Raw genomic sequence first — 20,189 nt, 5'->3', positions numbered from 1 at the left:
TTTCCGGATTCCCCTGCTTTATGCAAGCCCGCTTGCTCATAATCTCACCAGCGTGCATAAGATAAGTATTAGCATGAATAAAGACGGCAAATGTGCGCGCCACGTAAGCAATGAATGCATAACAGGGGTCTTCCGGGTTGAAAAACATCCGTCGTGCAAGTGGATCTAGACTCTGGCGTAGATGATTGTGATTCTCGGCTCCTTCGTTTGAATTGATCTGCCTGCATTGGATTCTATTAGCTCTAGAACAGGGCGTTAACTGCATACACGAGCAAAGGGACAACTCTCTTCGCCGGCCGTCTGATGTGAGCCGGCAACTTTGCGCCGTAGTTTGCACACGCCGCTCTACACCCATGATGCTGCTAATCTACATGTTTCCTGTAGATGGGGCAGAGCTGACATGGCCAGCTTAGAATCTCACTTCTCGCCAGCCTCTTTTTCAGCTCAGGCGATCTTGCCATCTGATGGCAAGGGGAAAAAGGAGCTGATGAAGAGATACATGCGTATATTATTACCCGGGCTTGTGCCACGTTGCTACGGACTCGAGTAAAGCAGGGGAAAATCAAACTTGATCGCAAAGATGGCTTCCTTAGCACGAGCTCTCGCTGCTGTATCTCTGGCCGCATCAATTGGATCGGCCGACGCTTACACGGCGAGCAACTGCAAGAACCTGCCCGGTGACGCAGGCTGGCCCAGTGCTTCTGCCTGGTCCAAGCTAAATGCGACGCTCAAAGGCCAGCTAATCGCCACCGTGCCTCAAGCACATGTGTGCCACACACTACCCAGCAACAGCTTCAATGCAAATGCATGTGACGAGCTGCAGTCGACTTGGACCCAGGCAGAAACCTACGTTCCGAAGCCTGCCGAGATCCTCAATGCCTATTTCCAAAACCAGTCCTGCGACCCCTTCACTCCAATCAGCAGGTCCTGCGAACTTGGAAACTATGCCTCCTACTCTATCAACGTGACGACTGCTCAGCACGTCGCTGCCGGCTTCGACTTTGCGCGCCAAAACAATGTCCGCCTGGTGGTCAAGACGACCGGCCATGACTTCATGGGCAAGTCCACCGGCAAGGGCGCCCTCTCTCTGTGGATGGCCAACCTCAAGGAGAAGACCATCATCCGCTCGTACTCCAACCCCAACTCGACATACAAGGGACCTGCCATCAAACTCGGTTCAGGCGTGATTGCCGGCGAGGCTGATGAGTTCGTCGGCGCAAATGGCTACCGTGTCGTCACGGGCGAGTGCGCCAGCACCGGCCCTGTCGGAGGATACACTCAGGGTGGCGGTCACTCGCTGCTCGGCGGTGCCTACGGCATGGCAGCCGACAACGTTCTCGAGTGGGAGGTCGTTACGCCTCAGGGTGATCATGTTATTGCAACTCCATCGAGCAATTCCGACCTGTACTGGGCCATCAGTGGCGGCGGTGGCGGCACCTATGGTGTTGTCCTGAGCATGACAACCAAGATCTACCCTGACGGAAAGGTCGCGACTGGTTCTCTGTCGTTTACCTTGGCCGGATCTGGGTCGGCTGGCAATGATGAGACAGCTTTTTGGCAGGGTGTGAATCTCTGGTTCCAGTCTGTTCCCGGATTTTTGGGTCTCAAACAAGGCACCGTTGGCTCAGAGAACGCGACGATGCTTAGCCAAATCACCAACAGCTCGTTTGACCTCCTGGGCATCACTTTCCCCGACCAGACCGTTACACAGCTCCAAAACACCTTGGCACCGTACCTTGACGGCCTCAAGGCCCTCGACATCAACTACACGTTTTCTACGACACAACAGCCGTCTTATGTCCAGTCCTTCAACCAAACCAGAGGCTTGGGTCCTCTTCCATGGGGAGTCATCCCCACGACCGAGGTGTGGGCTAGCCGCCTCGTCCCTGTGTCCTTCGTGGAGAACACCACGGCCGTCGCCAGCCTCGTGGATGTTTACCGTTCTGCCGTCCAGGACAACGCTTTCTCCGTCGGCTGCAACGTGCTGGGAGGCTTTAACGCGCCTGCTCACCCCGACAACTCCGTCTTCCCCGGCTGGCGTGACCTCGCCGTCATTTGCAACGTTTTGCACCAGTGGGACTTTACGGCGCCTCTCGACACGAACCTTAGCTTCAAGCGCCGGCTCGTCTCGGACGTCCAGCCGGCTGTCGAGGCTGTCACTCCCGGCACTGGTGTCTACCTGAACGAGATGGATCCCTGGTACGAGGGCGACTGGAAGACGGAGATGTACGGTGTCAACTACGATAAGCTGCTCAGCATCAAGCACAAGTACGACCCCGACTCTTTGCTGTGGGGTCTCTTTGCCGTTGGCGGTGATGAGTCTACCTTGGACGCAAATGGAAGACTCTGCCGAGTCTGAGCAATACATGTAGCCAAGGGGTAACATTTGCGAAAGCAACTGCTAATTGCGTATGGCATTTGTTTGGAGGAATTGCAAACAAAGAGATGCGCTCTTGGTTAGGCCATGTCACTTTTTCTCTGAATTGTCAAACTCTCCTAGACTACTCGGTGAGTTGGCTAGTAAGCGGTGTTACCAAGGCCTCTGCCCGTATATATTAGACAGATAGAAACACAACTTGTATTTTGTAATAATCCGTATTTTATTATAAGATTTTAATTATAATATGATACTATTCTAATCAATATCAATAAAAAATATTAAATATCTATGAAGTCTTGCGCTTTCAATCCAATGGAAACTACGATATGTTTGTCGTGATAATCTTTTACTGCTGTCCTTTTGGTTTACAGAGGCGAGGATCAGCGGGCTGCTTGATTAACCCGCCGGGTATATCGGATGAACAACTTCCAAGTGATATTTGATCTTGGGACAATACGACTAGGAGATCTCTACATGACATGCCATATCGCATATGATAGCGGCTGGAAGGATCGTAACCCCTGATGCGCCTGTAATTTGAACAGAGACCTGTCAGTCTCTCACGTAAGATCTTGAGACGATTTCTAGTCTCCTTAGTCCATTGTGTAATAGTATGAGTGACCGCTGATGTGGACAGCTGTAAAGATGCTTGCTCGATCGAGAGCTGCGGTCCTTCCGGTAGAGCTACTGTAAATACACCCCCCTCCCCCTTCTCAGCAGCTAGGAGAAATGACTCGTCAACCGGATTGTAGGAGATGGAAAGACTTAAAATATTACTGTTGCGGCCTTTTCCTATTCAGGGAGTTATATCATCTGCATAAGCGTATTGCGGCGTAACTGCATGGGATATCATTTTCAAGCATCTGACCACGGTGCTAGGGCTCCCCTGGATGAGATGCAGGGGTGGGGGCTATGTTGCATCGAGAAGTAGACCCTGATAAGAAAAAAAATTGAAGGGGTCGAGATCTGAATTATCTGACACCGTGTTGGTGTTCTGGAGCGCTTAGTTGAGGTGTCTACTACCCGCATTAGTATATACATACTGTACTATATACGGGCGAAACGTTTTAAGCAATACGACTGGGTAGTTCATATCACTCCATCAAGCTTTCTTTTCATTATCTGTGTGGGATCTATCACTTTGAGTCTCGTCTAAATCACAATTGAGATCTAATCTTGACTCATTGTTAGAAGCAAACAACATGGAGAAATCTTTCCTGGTGCCGTGCCCCCCATTTGAGCTTCAACTGTCTCATTTGGATCGCACTTTTCCGCCAACTCACTCCAAAAGAATCTTATGCTTCTCGCTCTCACCCGATGTAGACCGCCAGCGAGTAGTAGACTATCTCTACATCGCTTTCCATCACACCGTCCAGCGTGTTCCTTTTCTTGCTGGCTCAATAGTGCCATTCTCTGAAGAGGAAGGAGGCCGTCCTTGGCTTCGCAATCTTATACCCCAAGGAAACGCGAGATTGGAAATCAAAGACTTATCGAGCGAGCTCAGTTTTGCTGAACTCGAAAAGTCAAATTTCTCTCAGAACCTTCTAGACACTGAGAAGCTCTGCCCTTTACCAGATGTTGCCTATGTCTCAGAAGAGCCAGTACCAGTCTGCGCGTTTCAAGCAAATTTCATTGACGGTGGCTTGCTTCTTGTCGTGTCAATCGTCCACATCGCCGCCGATGGTCGAGGAGTGACACAAGTGATCAATATCTTTGCCAATCAGCTTGTCAAAGCGCAATCCGGCGAACTTGGCTTTCCTCTGAAACAAAGAGAGGACATCTACCTGTCTGATCGGACTGTTCTCGTCACAGGAAACGGAGCACAAGGAGCTATTGAGAACCACGCTGCTTGGACCTCAGAACCTATGAGCGCCCATCTCCAAATCAGAGATGTCGAGACCTCATGCCGGACATTCCGCATCAGCGCCAAAGCTCTGGTGGAACTGAAACGTGTCGCTTCCGCACCGTCTCGTGGCCCCGATGCCTGGATATCGACAAATGATGCCATCACAGGGTTTATCTGGCGGAGCATTATGCTTGCTCGTCATCGTGCTGGTATTCTGGCCGATGGAGCAATTACACATCTCGCCCAGCCCATAGATTGCCGAACCCTTCTCCGGCTTCCTGACCCGTACTTTGGTAATGTCCTTTATGTGACCAAGACTTCGACGCCCCTGGCGGTGATAGCAGATGACCAACGCGGTATCGCAGAGGCGTCCCATATGGTGCGTGCTGAGATCAGTTCCATGACTGGGGAGAAATTTCGAGACCTTCTCGCATACGCGGAGCGGACCGAAAAGGAGTTTCACACGCGTGGCAATATTATCGAGGACTTGGCCGCAGGGGGACTCATGATAACGAGCCATTTCAAGTTTGGTCTACACGAGATGGACTTTGGACCTATATTTGGTGACGGACATATGAAAGCTCTCCGTCTGCCAGCCACAGGAACTGTATGTGGCGTGATCATTGTGATGCCCCGGCTGGATGATGGGAGTTGCGAGTTCCTGATTACCGAGGAACCAAAAACCATCCAGTGTCTGTTGGAAGACGACGTCTTCACTCGGTTTACCAGAGAAGGGGATGCTACAATCTCAGCGCCCATCGCCCAGCCCAACAACACAAAAATACCCTCAACGTTGCGCGTAAGTAACGTTGATGCGTCTCATGTAGGAACCATCCGAATCATTCAATTATACCGTCCTGAAACTAAAAATGCCATCTCCAGGCAAATGTTGCAAGAGCTTAGCCAACAAATCGAAGAGATACACAGCGAGAAATCAGCGTCTGGAACCAGAGCCCTGATACTCGCCAGCGCAGTGGACAACGTCTTTTGCGCCGGAGCAGATCTGAAAGAGCGAAAGAAGATGAGCGTTTCTGAGACGCAAGAGTTCTTGGTCGCCCTGCGAGACATGTTCTCCCGACTCGCAGCGCTTCCAATCCCGACCATCGCCTGCGTGTCTGGTCTGGCTCTCGGTGGTGGCTTGGAGTTGGCGCTTTGCTGCCATCTACGTGTCTTCTCGTCCAATGCTCGCGTAGGCTTGCCCGAGACCCGGCTAGCCATTATTCCTGGAGCTGGTGGTACCTACCGATTGTCCAAGATTGTCGGTTCCTCCAATGCTTTGGACCTCGTCTTGACAGGGCGTCACTTGGAGGCTTCTGAAGCTGCTTCCATGGGCCTGTGCCACCGTCTCGTCACAGCAGATGCGGAGGGAGCCGGTCAGAGTCCTGACAAGCAGCGGGCTCTGTCTATCGAGACCGGCATCGCCTTGGCTCAAGAGATATGCATGGGCGGACCTGTCGCTGTGCGAGCTGCTGTTAGTGCGCTTGCAGTTCCCGGCGAGGCGACGGAAAATGCGGCCTATGACTCTGTTCTCGAAACGAAAGATCGCATCGAGGCTCTACAGGCTTACAGCGAGAAGCGCAAGCCGATTTTTACTGGAGAGTAAATGCGGTTTATGCCAGCATGATAGAAGTAGCTGTGTAATTTTTAGATTACTTAGATGTCTCTTACAAATGAACTGATGCAAAGAAAGATGAAGCGATAATTTTATTGAAGCCAACTTAGATAGAGGAAGCAAAACTATACTTGCTGAGTAAACCCAGCATAAACATATGCGCAATGTTAGAACCAAGAGAGCGGACGGCGATTCGCCTTGTAGTGTAAATGAATGACGTTGCACCCAAAGTTGCCTTCCCTTATTCTCATCAAACAGATTGTTGAAACAAATCCACCACTATTCACCCTACCATTCCATGGATACTTGGATAGGTACTATAAAATCAAGCCGATACGCCTGTGCAAATGTTGTTGTGCAACCACAACTCGCTGCAATCCTCTTTCACACCCGGATTCCACTTCGTAATATCCCCAACTGTCTTTCCTCTTGCTTGAGCAATGGAATAGCATGTGTCTTTTGCTGTGACGTACCAGAATTCAATGCAGTTATTTACCATTCCCGTCTGGAAGGGGATTGGCGTGACGACGGCGACCGAGCTGGTCGCCGAGCTCGTTGTGGTCGTTTTGGTTACAGTGGTCATCGTGGTCATCGCAGTCGCCGTGGCGAGAGTAGTTTTCGCCGATGTGTCGATGGAAGAGCTGCTGGATACGGCCAATTTCACACAGTAGCGTTCACCGGCAATAAGGTTTTTACATTCTGCAGCATTGGTCAGTGACTTTGTATTTCAATTTTCCCCCATCTTAACACATTGTATGGTACATACCCTTGTTGATCTGTGGATTCAGGGCCTTAAATTGATCCCGGTCGAGGCCGAAGTTTTGGAAACTATCGCATGTTTGGTCCTTTACAACTGTCTCGAACTGGGCGCAATTGATGGCAGTACCCGTCTGTTGTGGCTGGTTTGAAGCCAATGATGACGTGGCCGATGCGCGTGGGACGAGGGCCCAAGTCAGGTGTAGCTGAGCGAGGAGGAGGAGGCCGAAGTTGAGTAATGTTGGCGCCATCATGGTTGAGGATGCTTATTCGAGGATAGATGAGTGATTCAGAGTAGGTAAGACGTGCTTAAGGTGATACTGAAGGTGATTCTTGAGAAGAAGATGTAATGACTTGTCTCTTCGAATGAAAAGGGTATGATGGCCAACCCTTTTATATGCAGAGCGCTGCTGAACAGTTGTGGCACGATTGGCATGTCACATGCCTGGTAGCCAAGACGGCTACAAAGACTCTTGAAAGAGAGCGTCTGAGTTCAAGTTAGGATACATCGTTTACAAAAGAATATGTGACACACGTGAACACAAGAACAAGAGAACACGAGACTTGTTCTCGTGTTCTGTTCCGTTTCATATTCTTTTATTACATTTCTAGTTGCAAAGTGGCAGCTATAATGTCGTTCAGCTGCCTCTTTGTCCCCATCGCTCTTCTCTTTTGGCCCAGACTTCTGGCATGGCACTAGAAGCTGGATCCACACCAACCTACAGCGAACAATACCATGCAGTGATTTCTACAGGATGGAATATATGTCGTAGACATTAAGGACAGAGAAAGAAACCGGAGATGTGGTCGTTCAAGGCGATGTGCTGAGGTCTTGGTGAGCCATGAGCATGAAGAGTGAGATTCGCTACCAGCAACGCTCCTCTCTTCATATGGGCCACGAAATGCACTAAGAATAGCAGACCTCCGTCGTATGTTGTATACTAATGGGAGGGGAGCCATTGGGCATCCAACTGTCTGAGGTCTAGAACAAAGGGAAGAGCGATGAACAACTGTCGGAAGTCGAGATCAAAGAGAGGGGCGATGAACAACTATCTGAGGTCTAGTTCAAGGAGGAGTGAAAAAGACAAAGGAAGAGGATATTGTCTTCTTTCATATTCCTTTATAAATATTTGAAACATGGAAGCGCGCGGTATTTTGGCCAAGGCAAGAAATGATTGATTGCTATATTCGAAGAGACTACACCAAAAATGATCGAATCGTGCCATTTCTATACGCCCAGCTTAAAAAGTGCAGGTCTTTAAGGGGAGATTAGTATTCAGTAATTATGGAAACGGAATTTTGATTGATAAGAATGAACGGCCCGTAGGAGTGTCTGCGGACGTTGAAGGCGTAGAAAACCCCACGACGAAAGTTGCCCTCGCCACCGGCGCCTCATCCTTCAAAGCCCATAACGGCTTATTTTGTACAAGAATTTGGGCAGATATCAGTGTGCCGAAGCTGGGCTAATGAACAAATCTAACTTCAATTCGCATTGGTCAAGAGTCATATTCGGGGCAATCCTACACATATCGTCAAGAGTCTACTGCTCGAACTGATGTAAGTGACCGGGAAATTTATGCAGAGATGAATTCAGATAAATCGTCATATGAGTCGAATGTTGAGTGTCACCCAATGAGCACGCATACAGTGTCGTTTTCCGTGGTTTAAAAAGCCTAACTTGCCAAAATGACGAGTCGCCGGAACACCTATGATGTCTTTATGGATGAACAAGAGACGAGCGCTTGGCATCCACGAACTAGTCCTGTTGTCTACTGATCTAGTCCATGTATGTATATCTGTATGTTCATTGTACATGTGAACGTGCCAAACCGTACCAGGTAGTATTAGCACCATAATTCACTTATTAGGTGTGTAAATGCGTCTTAAGAATAACATTAATGAGGTTTAACCCTAGTGTACCGAAGTTAATTTACACTTAGCTTCCTCAGCTCCCTCATCCCTAGCTAAGCTTTTGCGGAAGAAACTCAAAAATTTCCCTTGATAAAGTTTTGTCTCAATTATGCGTCACTTTACGGCTGCATCTTCGCGGCTGTAGCCTTCAAAGCTGCACATATTTGACTCACAGATGCCTAATCATATCGAAATTATACTTCTAAAGTAGCAACTTAGACTGAGCCAAACGCACTATATAATAAGGGTTTGGAGGGAGGCAAAAATCGCAAGTATCAGCACCTTGTAACCTTGATCGCATGAATATTTCCCCGGTTTTCTCCGACAAAGGCACAATGCGCACAAATTCAACTATAAGAAGCCACCTACCCTCCACAGTCAGGAATCCTCATGGACAAAATCAACTTACTGAGTAAGCCATCCCAGGCGTTTCACACACTACTTACGTCAAGATGATTTGGTCTCAGTTCCCTCCCGAAATCAAATACATGATTCTTGAAGCCCTAACAGATGACAAGAACCGCAGAGTATCCAATGCTGCTGTCGTGTCGCGGGAGTGGCAGGCTGTTATCGAGCCACACAACTTTGCATATATACGAGTCACGTCCCAGCGCATCGCCCAACTCAATGCCATGACGCAGCGCAACCGGGATCATGTGCGTTATATATGGTTCTGTATAGAGCTTGAGCGATACGACTGCCGCAAGTGCAATTCTTTTGACTCTAGAGGCTTTCAGACAAGCAAAAGCGAGAACAAGCTCATCTTGGAATCATTCCAGTCGCTGTTCACAGCTTTGGCCACGTGGGAGCCAAATGGGAGCCTGACCCTCGACATTAGCCTGTATTCGAAGAGCGATAATGAGCACGCATTCAAGTACCTAACCTTTATTCCAGACGCTATGGGACACCAGGTCGGGCCGATGTCAATCGCCAGAAGCGAGGAGCCCGACCAGCACTGATGGGAAACGACTGCCTTGGGGTCTATCCCACCAAAAGGAAGTCTCGATCGTCTCTTTGGACATGTCTTTCTCCCCATCAAGGATGAACGAAAGTGTTGGGCGCAGACACCAAAGGTTCCGGCCGTGACACGCCTTGAAATGAGGCTACAGACTTATCGCCGATGGGAGACGTTTACGGTCTCCCAGATTCTTTCCCACCTTCCTAACCTACGTGAGTTCCACTATGAGATATGGATGCAGTGGTTTCCCGAGATGCACGAGACCTGGAATGGATGTGAGTAATTCATCACTGAATTTTTCCAGCTACTAACATTTTCACAGCGTTGCTTGCACTTCTTTCGGCTACCGAAGGGCTGAGCAAGTTAACAATCTTTGAAAACTCCAACCAACAATACCCGCTCTATTTTCTAAAACAAAACTCGCCAGCCCATGCTCCCACTATTCATCTCAGTCGGAAGCTTGCCCAAGTGAATCTTGGCGTAGAAGTTCTCTCAGCGTCATTCATGGTGGATGCTGCAGAGTTTTTCTCTGAATGTTCAACTTGGCCGAACCTAAGCCATCTTACCCTTACTTCACAGCTTCTAGGGCCCACAACATGTCCTACAAAGATTATGGACCTCTTTCAAGCAGCAGCATCTGCAGCTTGTCACATGCCCAAGCTCAAGATGATGGAGATATGGTATGGACGAGAGGGGCTGGCAGCTTTATTCAAGTATGAGTTTATCATTGGTCATTTGCGGCAGTCTGTTGTTACTTGGCGAGCAACATGGGATATGAATATACAGCCTCGAGTGATTGAGGCGTGGGAGGGAGTTGTGTGCAGCCGTGGTGGATATCCTGGCGGCGTCGATGTGGTATATGAGACGGTCAACGAGCACATCACAACACATGTTGATGTGATTGTCAGCCTGGGGCTATCAGAGACAGTGCTCCGCCCAATCTCTTTGCAGCAGATTAAGAGAGAGCAGAGCTTTGTTGAATCTTTGACAGCCTAGACCGAAGTCATTATACACGAGAACAATTGATGAGAGCATAGCAAGTATATGAAAGATCCGTTTAAAGAGAAGTGATGCATTGAGAATATCCAGCCTGAGACGATACTAATCATCAGCAAAGGAAGCCACAAATGCTATAACATGAATGGATCTGAACTACTAAAATCCCCTCATTGAGTGAAAGACAGGTTCCTGCGACTCGCAAGAGGCGCCTCAAGACTGAGGATGGGCACCAAGTTGAACAAAGCTGTGAAGAAATGCCTGAGGTGCTTGGACCCAAACGACGAAGATCTTGGAGATGAGAAAAACTGTCGGGACGTAGATGGCATTGCGGTAGGGGCTAGATATATTGAGAAAGTTGTACAGAAGCTTGGTGAGTATCCCTCTAAGACCTTGTAGCTTATCAGAGTTCTTGTGCTTTGGTGGCCGCAATCTGACTTTGTCAAAGGGCTAAAATTGGCTTTCCATCATGTTTCAAAGCTTCCTCGGGATGAAATACTTGCAGATACTTAAATCGTTACTTGAGCTTAGACCAACGGGTACGGAATATGTGGCTACTCCGATACAAAGCTTGAAACCACGTATCGATTGTTACGGTGTTCAACAGAAGCTTTGTGCATTTAGCGATAGCTTCTTAGACAATCACCCTTGGTTTATTTTGCCTGTTCCATTCGCAATCCCTCTCCGCTGTTCCACACTCAGCGCCCAACGAAGACTCGCCATGGAGCTAACACGGATGAAAGTTGTCTTTTTTGATCTGGACGGTACGCTGTTTGACCACCACCATTCGCTGCGCCTTGCGATAGCCGCGATGCAGAGGAATTATACTGGACTCACGGAGAAGACTGTCGATGAATTGATCGACAAGTATAACATTGCTCTTCAACAAGCCTATGATGCTTACCTAGACAAGGTGATCACATACGAGGAGGCCGACGTCCGGAAACTTCACCTATTTTTTTCATCGCTTGACTTACCAGAACCCAGCCTTGACGAGGTCCAGAAGTTCCGTGACACATACAAGGCAGTTTATAGAAAGAATCGGAGGGCAACATCAGGAAGTATCGAGGCTCTGGCCCGGCTGCGTGAACATGGATACCGCATTGCTATCATCACCAATGGGCAGGTCGAAGACCAGACAGCCAAAGTCAAAGCCATCGGCATACACCATCTGATCGACCGCATTATTACTTCTGAGGAAGCTGGGTATAGAAAGCCTGATCGCCGTATCTTCCAATCCGCCATCGAACAGCTCGGCGCTTCTCTCGACACAACATGTATGATTGGCGACTCTGTCGAGTCGGACATCAAAGGCGCCTTGGATGCGCAGTTGGTCGCTATAATGTATTCTCCTACAGCTCAGAACTCCCAAAAGCTCCTGTTTGGGCAACAAATAACCATCATACAACACATGGCCCAACTCCTGGGCCATTTGGGCATTGGTGGCTATCGAGTTCAGCCGCATTTCGTCTCCACTCCGGGCCGGCTGATGATCGAGGGCATTGACACTGGCTTGGTTTGGGAACCACGACACTGCCTGCAGGTATCTAAAGAGGGAGCGCAGAGAGATTGCAGTTCCTGGCTGAAAGAATGAGCATGATTTTTTTTATTGCGCTGCTATGAAGCGCCACATATCGGCCATGTCTCACATAGAGGGTTTGGTCAGATTGATTACGAAAATGGTAGGCCCTATTGACGAGAAAATGATCCTGATTTCACTCCCGGGCCGAGACTTGGGTGAAGGATCACCGACAAGCCCGACTGCCACGTCACCAATAAAGACAAACGCGTGCGCGCAGAGTACGTGTGGCTCACTCTGGATACTTTCAGCGAACGAGACAGTATTCCGAAGTTGCGTATGGTTACACGTACTGGAAGGGGACATTTCTGTGCCAAAATTGTTCTAATTTCTCAACACAAGGGCCGGTGATCACTATCCCTTCCTCACCTAGATAAGTATCTCTTGCCGCTTTCCTAGTACTATTATAATACATGTAGCTTTTGATCGAAATGCATGCACGAGGGATGTCAGATTGGTCCACAGCGGAGTCCGCTCTCCGCGTGTGTTTAGCTGCCGTCTTCCCTCCCGCATCCGCCAAAGTGCGAGTGGCCGCGCTGCCCATCCAAGTCGCGCCATTGATTAACAGGTATTGAGAAATCTGTCCACCATTTTAATCCTACGAGTATACGACACAGCCCAATCAATCTTAGTGTGTACTATTGATGTTGGAAACAGATTATTCACCCTTGAGGCAAGAAAGAAGCCATCGCTAAAAGCGGTCGCTTCAGCTCGTATTCCTCTCATCAATTGCACGTATAAAGAGCACTCGTTTAGCTTGCCTTTAAATATAGAGTGTCATGCAAACAGCTCTCTCACAGCTTGTGACATACAGTAATACTGATCGGAGATCGTAATAGTATATCGGTGCATACCTTGCTCACATCACAATGCTTACTAAATTCTTGCATGGCCCCTCGTTCATTAGCGGTGCTGCACGCGGTAAATACGATGATATGGCGATGACGATGCCCCATGTTAACAGCCCAGCTAATAATACTTTAGGTATCGGAAAGGCCACTGCCTTTGCGTTTGCGAAATATGGAAGCCCCCAAGTTGCCATCGCTGATGTTGATACGGCCACGTTAAAGCAGACGGCTAAAGAGTTGAAGGATCTATACCCGAACGTTGAGATTTTGCCAATTGAATTTGATGCAGCGAATGCAGACTCGACCATCAAGGCTATTGAAACCGCCTATTCAAAATTTGGGCGAATCGACCATGCGGTGAACAATGTCGGCACTCCAGGCCCCTTGGCCCCCAGCATATCCGTCTCAACGAGCGATTTCAAGAACCTCATTGATATCAACTTGACAAGCATGTGGATTGCACAAAGAGAACAGATCAAAATCATGCTTAAACAAGAACCTGTTCAGCAAGAGTGGGTGGCACCTCTGGGCGCGTTAACGAGACGGTAATTTAACCAGAGTCTAGGTTCGGTAAGGTTCGAGGTACAATTGTAAACATGTCGTCTGTTTGGGGCGGGTTCGGCACAAGAGATTTTCCAGCAGGAACAGCCTATTCTACAAGTATAGCTTCATCTAAAGTATTATGCGCCGAAGGCTGTTATGGAAGCTAACCTAGATTTCTAGCTAAGCATGGCATTAGAGGCCTAACAAAAAGCGCAAGTTTTCTTATTCGAACATCTTTATTGAATACATATGGACTGTTTCTAATATCCCACGATAGGATGCGAACCAATATGCCTCAGAAGGCATACGAATAAATGCGATTTGCCCGGGCTACACGTTCACAACCATTGACATAGGAAACGAGGGTCCAGAACTGCAATACATCCTAGACCAGGCAATGCACCGAACAGCAATGAAAAGATTTGCCCAGCCTGAGGAAATCGCCAATGGAATTACGTATCTAAGTTCTTGGATGAGCTCGTACATGAGTGGCGAGGCCATGTTGGTCGATGGGTGAGTATACTACAACTTTTCGGACTGGCGAAGATTGCTCGTGTCGCTAACAAACACGATTAGTGGATTTTCTTCTTAAATGGCCTTTTATTTAAATGTGTTTGTAGAAAATGCTCAATCACCGCTCACCTGGGCATGCTGCTTTAAGGAATAGGAAGGAATTCTCTACGGTGAGCGAGTGACTGCGGCGCGCCACCCGAGCCGATAAACGGGATGAAGAAGAGGACTGCAGTGATGAATGAGAGCATCATTTCTTGGCGTTTAGCCTTCTTGATCTCTTATACTTATTAATATCTAGTAGAAACTTGTCAAATACACACTTTTTCAATTCAGCTCATGCATTTGTGCCAAAGTCATATGCCAAAAATCGTCGAGGGCATAATCAATCTCATCCGAGAGTCTATCCGGGTCGGGCGGGTTCCCCTCGCTGTCAAACGAGAACACTATCCGCCAGTCGCCCACCATCTTTAGCTGAGAGCCAGTGAGCACGAGGCCGGATCCCTCGTCGAGGAACGAGATGTTGTCTTCAGGACAGCATCCAAAGCCATAATCCGCGAACACGTCTCCCCACATCAAGTCGCCAGGCTCCAACACAACCTGAATTTCCCTAAGGCTCTCCATTTTGGAGAGAGTGGACAGCCCATTATATCTGGTGGCTGACTCGTACCAGTCAGGGTGGTCGTCAGTCCGAATTTGAAGCCGCTGGACCTCAGATCGGTGGGAGACAATGTCCGCAAGGGCGTAGAGGTTCGAGACGCAGAAAATGTCGAGCTCAAAGTTGACCCACGTCCAGCGCGGCTCGGTGCCCGCGGTGAATGCGCGCTGGTAGGGTGCTTGCTGACGAGACTCGTGGCACACATGCATGAGTGCCGGGGGCGGCGTTGACGTGGTCTCGTAGAGAATGTCCTTGCCTTTCTGGCGTTGCTTCTTGCTGAAGCTGCCATTGCTCTTTTTCGCGCGCACCTTTGTGATGTGGCGAGGCACCACGGCTAAGCTCCAGATGCGGGAGCGGAGCTCGAAGGGAAGGCTGGCAAAGGACATGTGGGGAGGTTGCACGAAGCAAAGAGAACACCTAGTCTGCTGGTAAGGAGAGCTGAGGATAATTTGAGTATATTTTGTGCCAGGCAGAGGAGATGTAGTGTAGGCAGGACCCGAAAACGCTGGTGATGAATGCGAGGATGGAAAATGGAAGCGCCATGTGAGTGAGTCAGGGATGTAAGTCTGATCGACTGGCCGCGGTTGTTCAGCTCCGCTGCCAAGCTCACCAATGGAATCCTGCATTCCTTGCCAATCTGGCCAAGATTACATAGATGGAGAATTTAGGGTTAAAATAAGGCCGCCAACCCGAGCACTAATAGCCGCTACTGAGTACCTCTACTTTTCCACGACACAATTACATACTCCGGACTCCTCCGAGATGCGCTCCGGCCTCTTCCACCACCAGCAGTAGTACCAGCTCACATGTGCCCTTCCCTCCTTCTGGACCAGGTCTCTTTTTGTCGATGTTACCGATCAAATGCACAACCAGGACAAAATAATGCCTATGCATCAGACTCTACTTTTAGCGAGAAGCTTTGCCCAACGATAGATTCACTGAGCTTCCAGAGTTTAGCTGCCAAGTCAGGGTCGCTGGCGTAAGCTTCAGCAATACCGGTATGACAGTCTTCCAAGTATATAGATGATTCAGCTAGAAATATTGGTAAGTACCCTGCTAAATGAAGTATGCAACGGCATAGGGAGATTGTTTGAGACACACCATTTAGTGATGGATCGAAGGCCGCAAAAATTGAAGTTGCGGCACCCTGGTCGAGAGATTTGAGGGCAGGGGAGTTTCCTCCTGCTGGCGCATTCTTAGTGGAGGCTTGCAGTTTACCCAAGTCCATGTGCCGGATGAGATTTGTCATGATAGCTAGAAAAGAAGTTGTCAGCCTACATAAACATATCAAGAAGCATTGGCCATCAGGTGTAGAGTCGTAGCATACTTCCTGGATGCACACTGAATGACAATATCCCACTTTCGACTAAGTTATTCCGCAAGTATAGAGAGAACAGGATACTGGCTGTCTTGGACTGGCCATACGCTACAAGTTTCTCATATCCGTTGCTCCATTCCAAAGTCTGTCCTCGGCTTTTGTATGCTTCTTCATCTGCTTGCTCTTCTGGAGGCACAATCTTGTTCTCAAAGTTCCAGTCACTGAATCGAACCGGCGAGATGCGATGACCGTTGCTGCTGAGGTTAATAATGCGTGTGTCTCCTCCTTTCTTGGCGTCTTTTGCTGCAGCTTGAAGCTTGTTGAGAATCAAGTTGGTGAACAGGAAGTGGCCAAGATGATTGGTCGCAAACTGAATCTCAATGCCGTCTTCAGACAGTGTGCGATCTGGCACAGCCATAATTCCGGCATTGTTGATGAGAACATCTAGCTTCGCAATGCGAGAGTTAACGTCTGCTGCTGCAGCACGAACAGACTTCTGCGATGATAGATCCATCAATATTGGCTCCACAACAGTGGATGGATACTCAGAATGAATATCATCAATCACAGAATGGATATTTTTCATGGTGCGCGAGCCAAGGAGCAGGCGCTGCGGCTGTTGTGAGGCAATGGCCATAGCCGTAGCGGATCCAAGACTTCCAGGGCTTACGCCAGTGATTAACACTACATGTAATTCATAATAGTAAGATATTTGTCTCAAAGCCTGGAAGTCATGTTTTAGAAGTAGTCTCACCCGTCTTGCCACGAATTTGTGTTGCCAAAGCCTTTGCAACTTCTGTTGCTGTAGATTTAGGGCTGAACATTGCTGCGGTATACAGGTAGTCAAGGAGAAGAACAGAGCCAGATGCACATCATTATGAGCGAGGATACCAGACGGATGGATCGACGTATTTATATTGTTGTCAACTATACAAATCGCTTCAAGCAGCAGTTTGCAGTTACTTCTCATCCCAGGTAGAGGTATGATTGTCCCCCCTAATACGGATTGCTATCGACACATCGATGGTTCCACCAGCAAGATGCATCTGGCTACTATCTTAATTAGACCGACTATAATTGTGTCATCATTCTCCACTGCCGCGTTTATATCGAATCAAAATTCGGTCAGCACAGTGAACAAGTTGGTTCTAAGCCACTGTAGTAACAGTTCGTCCCTGCTGTAGCACTAGCCCTGCAGAAAATCCGTCAGCATCCCAATGCGACGTCCGGACATAACCCTTTGTCCGTCTAAATGACGACGCGTTTTCGCAGTGATGAAGTACCATTCACAACAGCGCAATGAGCCATTCTGGTATGGGTACACAATCAGGAAATACCTCAGAAGGCGGGAGAAAAGATGAGGCCGAAATGGCGAACCCTAGAGTTCGACGAAAGCTGCAGAATCGCTTGAATCAGAGGATTTCTAGTACGTGATTACCTTTTTATTTTTTGCTATGTAGTTTGTTCGCGCTCCTCACCATCGAGCAGGAGAGCGCAAGCTGCGACGAGAGGAACAGGCAGGGATCCAGCGGAGATCTCGAGGTCGACCTAGGACGGATGTTCAACCTGTTAATCGTCGCGTCTCCTCGATGTCGAGGTCACAAGGCACCAGCAGGTGTGCTGATAGCGAAACAGGTATTGAGCTCGTTGGACTTCCGCCTGGAACCTCTTCGCTATTTCAGCCTGCCCTGGTGTGTTTCCTTGACAGTGCTCAGACCATGGCGGTTATGGATCGGCTGGCCTACGCTGTGAACTGTAGTCTCTTACAAGGCAATCCAACGTCTGACCTACTCCTGTCTGTGACGCAGCTCAATAGCTACCGGGCTATCAAGTACAACATGGATGCACTTAATCTCAATTTGGAGATAATAAAAGATCAAAATGCAATCTCGTACTTTAATGCACCAGCTGCAGCATTCAACACAAATTCCGTACCGCCGAGCCTTCACCCAACAAGTCTCCAGAAGTCTCAGGTTCATCATCCTTACATCGATCCTCTACCCATTCCATCGCTCCGAGATGCTCTCTTACACAATGAGGGGCTTTACAATGACTACGATTTCTGTAGAGACATGATTGGCGACGTCGGGAAAGCTGGTATTATGGTTTGGGGAGATCCTTGGGATCCATATGGCTTGGAAGTGTCAGAGAGCTTTGCTAACAAGTGGTTGTGGCTGCTGAGGAGTTGCCACGAGATGCTTGTCTCAACCAATTACTGGAGGGCGCAGCGTGGAGAAGCTGACTTGTTTTCTCTCTGACATTGCCCAATAACACTACTTTCATGGTTTGTTGTAATATGGGATGCAGTGGCGAAACACCACCGCATTTCATCACCATTATTCTCTAAGCCAGACGAGCCAGGTAGACAACAAGGAGATGAGCCGTTGCCTCATTGCTACACTCAGGAGAAGGAGCAATTTTACGACCGAACCAAGCACATACGACCATAGGTAGAGAAGAATTCGGGGTCTCGTCTGCTCCCCCATAGACAAGTCTCTAACCGGCAGATTAGTAGTTAAGTGGGTGACCATTAGCGAACACCGGCTGTTGTATGTATCTTCTCTTCTTTTTTTGCTCCCCGAATGTGATATCTGCGTCCGAGTAGACGGTGTATTTTTGAGAAGCAGTTGCGAGTTCGTAATGCGAGAAACGCATTGTTGGCCAGCTCATCTCTAGCCACCTCAACGGCTGGCTTGTGGGTTGTCTTTCAATCTTTCACATAAACATTTTCTGGTTCTATAATACTGAATCCAATCACCAATCCACATTTTTGAACGCCGTATACCATTTCTTTGAGAAAATCGATTGCTCAAAAAGTCTAATTTGAGGCCCGGTTAGATCCCATCTCTAAAATTGACAAATAAAATACCCATCTCTTCCCAGCCATATATTAACCCAATATTTTATCGGTGCTCCCGTTATCCGAGTCTCTGCTTCTCGGGCCGGATCTGTATACGTCGCTGGTTCCGCTGTCGAAGCCTGACTCAACTCTTTCGTTTCGAACGTTGTGGAGCTGGTACGATCGTTGGGCGTTGTCCCCATCTTTGTGGAGGCATTTGCGCCTCGAATCATGGGTTTCGCTCTCATGTTTGTTCGAAGAGAAGAATCCAAGCTGGGGCAAGTACTTCACGGCTAGGGACTTTAATCTTATTGCACAGCCGCATGTGATGCCAAGGTTGATCTCGACGATTGACTACACACCTAGAATGGCCTCGGTATAGGTAACATCGGTAGTTTTGTCGAGGATGAGAACGTACGGTAGACGAGCTATGGAGCAAACAACGACACTAAAAGACAGTTAGCAAATACGAAAGTGAGCCAAAGTGGAAAGTGTAGCGAGAGACGGACCCAGATCCTATAGCTAAAATGCACCCAACCGAGAGCTTCTGTTTCAATGTGAAGTTAAGCCTGTGGATAGTTGGGATGGGTATAGCTATGACAGCAAAGTCGGAGACGATGTTCATCACAGCTTGTGCTAAAGCCACGTTCTCTAAACAGCTGGTCGTTCCAGATTTAAGAGGATTACACGGGCCGCCGGTAATACTGGTCAAGGTTAAAGTATAGGCGAGGATTGCGACGGCAGCGCTGACAACGACGCAGCGGTAAATTAATGAAGGATTGATGCGGAAAAGGACAGCCAGCATGGCCATCTTAGTGATGGAGGGAGTGATCAAATAGGTCAGGGTGTTGGGGAGCAATTCCTAAGCTGGTGTCAATACGATACAAGACTCGTGTTGCTGCGTAATGTTCATGATGGTATTGCTTACTTTATTGAACTCCATGATTTGTGCTAGCGACACATCCCATAGATGTTTCTCCCAGCCATGGCTCATTACTATATGGCATTTAGTTAGTTTAGAGGACATGTTAGTGGGCGCCAAGTGAACATACGGTTGACCAATGTTATGAAGTAGTATAAGGAGAGGCCGTAAGCAAGAGTGAGGATAACTACAAGTAAATGAAAGTTAGCAAAAAGATCCGAGATCCGGTTTTGGCGCCTTCGCCGTCGCTTATTGAACGTTGTTGAACGACATAGTGGATCTTACTTAGATCTATCTCAACCTGTTTAACCAGCTTGGCAGCCTGAAAATAACGTAGAGCGAGGAAAAAAGAAGCGAAGAAATACGTGACTCCAAAAGCGACCACCGTTCGAATCTGTAAAGAATTGTAGGGTGCATCAAACTGTGGCGTTTGACCATCCGGTGGCGGCATTGCCGGTGTCGTAGATAGATCCATGTTCTGCGATACCAGCACCGTTTAATCGGTTGCAGTTC

At 48.4% G+C, this 20,189-nt stretch overlaps 11 protein-coding genes across 11 annotated transcripts; 6 read left to right on the top strand and 5 right to left on the bottom strand.

The window, feature by feature from the left end:
* The first annotated feature begins 227 nt into the window (after nt 1–227).
* On the top strand, nt 228–2,571 carry M431DRAFT_526009 (hypothetical protein). Its single transcript, XM_024920654.1, has one exon. It carries the CDS (start codon nt 581–583, stop codon nt 2,357–2,359), a length of 1,779 nt encoding a protein of 592 aa, XP_024767342.1. The 5' UTR covers nt 228–580; the 3' UTR covers nt 2,360–2,571.
* A 1,011-nt stretch (nt 2,572–3,582) lies between these two features.
* On the top strand, nt 3,583–5,829 carry M431DRAFT_11567 (hypothetical protein; the record flags this gene model as incomplete). Its single annotated transcript, XM_024911941.1, has 1 exon — nt 3,583–5,829. The coding sequence occupies one exon, from the start codon at nt 3,583–3,585 to the stop codon at nt 5,827–5,829; it is 2,247 nt and encodes a 748-aa protein (XP_024767341.1).
* Nucleotides 5,830–5,922: 93 nt separating this feature from the next.
* On the bottom strand, nt 5,923–6,930 carry M431DRAFT_536144 (carbohydrate-binding module family 50 protein). The gene is made up of 2 exons (XM_024920982.1): nt 6,605–6,930; nt 5,923–6,537 (listed from the first exon to the last, which is right to left on the bottom strand). Exons 1-2 carry the CDS (start codon nt 6,846–6,848, stop codon nt 6,164–6,166), a joined length of 618 nt encoding a protein of 205 aa, XP_024767340.1. The 5' UTR covers nt 6,849–6,930; the 3' UTR covers nt 5,923–6,163.
* A 2,027-nt stretch (nt 6,931–8,957) lies between these two features.
* On the top strand, nt 8,958–10,459 carry M431DRAFT_501861 (hypothetical protein; the record flags this gene model as incomplete). The annotated part of the gene is made up of 3 exons (XM_024918068.1): nt 8,958–9,427; nt 9,506–9,738; nt 9,786–10,459. 3 exons carry the CDS (start codon nt 8,958–8,960, stop codon nt 10,457–10,459), a joined length of 1,377 nt encoding a protein of 458 aa, XP_024767339.1.
* Nucleotides 10,460–11,180: 721 nt separating this feature from the next.
* On the top strand, nt 11,181–12,098 carry M431DRAFT_129694 (hypothetical protein; the record flags this gene model as incomplete). Its single annotated transcript, XM_024912417.1, has 1 exon — nt 11,181–12,098. The coding sequence occupies one exon, from the start codon at nt 11,181–11,183 to the stop codon at nt 12,051–12,053; it is 873 nt and encodes a 290-aa protein (XP_024767338.1). The 3' UTR covers nt 12,054–12,098.
* Nucleotides 12,099–12,788: 690 nt separating this feature from the next.
* Nucleotides 12,789–14,270, top strand: M431DRAFT_514271 (hypothetical protein). The gene is made up of 6 exons (XM_024920191.1): nt 12,789–12,959; nt 13,023–13,398; nt 13,452–13,546; nt 13,610–13,641; nt 13,707–13,942; nt 14,006–14,270. The coding sequence occupies exons 1-6, from the start codon at nt 12,908–12,910 to the stop codon at nt 14,019–14,021; spliced, it is 807 nt and encodes a 268-aa protein (XP_024767337.1). The 5' UTR covers nt 12,789–12,907; the 3' UTR covers nt 14,022–14,270.
* On the bottom strand, nt 14,163–15,133 carry M431DRAFT_514270 (hypothetical protein). Its single transcript, XM_024920190.1, has one exon. It carries the CDS (start codon nt 14,981–14,983, stop codon nt 14,267–14,269), a length of 717 nt encoding a protein of 238 aa, XP_024767336.1. The 5' UTR covers nt 14,984–15,133; the 3' UTR covers nt 14,163–14,266.
* Nucleotides 15,134–15,388: 255 nt separating this feature from the next.
* Nucleotides 15,389–16,739, bottom strand: M431DRAFT_549995 (hypothetical protein; the record flags this gene model as incomplete). The annotated part of the gene is made up of 4 exons (XM_024921306.1): nt 15,389–15,629; nt 15,699–15,851; nt 15,925–16,599; nt 16,670–16,739. 4 exons carry the CDS (start codon nt 16,737–16,739, stop codon nt 15,484–15,486), a joined length of 1,044 nt encoding a protein of 347 aa, XP_024767335.1. The 3' UTR covers nt 15,389–15,483.
* Nucleotides 16,740–17,182: 443 nt separating this feature from the next.
* On the top strand, nt 17,183–18,461 carry M431DRAFT_21866 (hypothetical protein). The gene is made up of 2 exons (XM_024913546.1): nt 17,183–17,341; nt 17,404–18,461. Exons 1-2 carry the CDS (start codon nt 17,215–17,217, stop codon nt 18,171–18,173), a joined length of 897 nt encoding a protein of 298 aa, XP_024767334.1. The 5' UTR covers nt 17,183–17,214; the 3' UTR covers nt 18,174–18,461.
* M431DRAFT_45248 (hypothetical protein) lies at nt 18,324–18,488 on the bottom strand (the record flags this gene model as incomplete). The annotated part of the gene is made up of 1 exon (XM_024915284.1): nt 18,324–18,488. A coding segment is annotated over one exon (165 nt), but the record flags the coding sequence as incomplete, so codon positions are not given.
* Nucleotides 18,489–18,651: 163 nt separating this feature from the next.
* Nucleotides 18,652–20,151, bottom strand: M431DRAFT_549988 (hypothetical protein; the record flags this gene model as incomplete). The annotated part of the gene is made up of 6 exons (XM_024921305.1): nt 18,652–19,047; nt 19,117–19,202; nt 19,264–19,616; nt 19,683–19,750; nt 19,807–19,863; nt 19,962–20,151. 6 exons carry the CDS (start codon nt 20,149–20,151, stop codon nt 18,806–18,808), a joined length of 996 nt encoding a protein of 331 aa, XP_024767332.1. The 3' UTR covers nt 18,652–18,805.
* Between the last annotated feature and the right edge of the window lie 38 nt (nt 20,152–20,189).

This window comes from Trichoderma harzianum (genome assembly GCF_003025095.1).
Source record: "Trichoderma harzianum CBS 226.95 unplaced genomic scaffold M431scaffold_37, whole genome shotgun sequence".
NCBI classification, from domain to species: domain Eukaryota; kingdom Fungi; phylum Ascomycota; class Sordariomycetes; order Hypocreales; family Hypocreaceae; genus Trichoderma; species Trichoderma harzianum.
The sequence above is the reverse complement of the archived record's forward strand: the minus strand, read 5'-3'. Positions and strand labels throughout refer to the sequence as shown.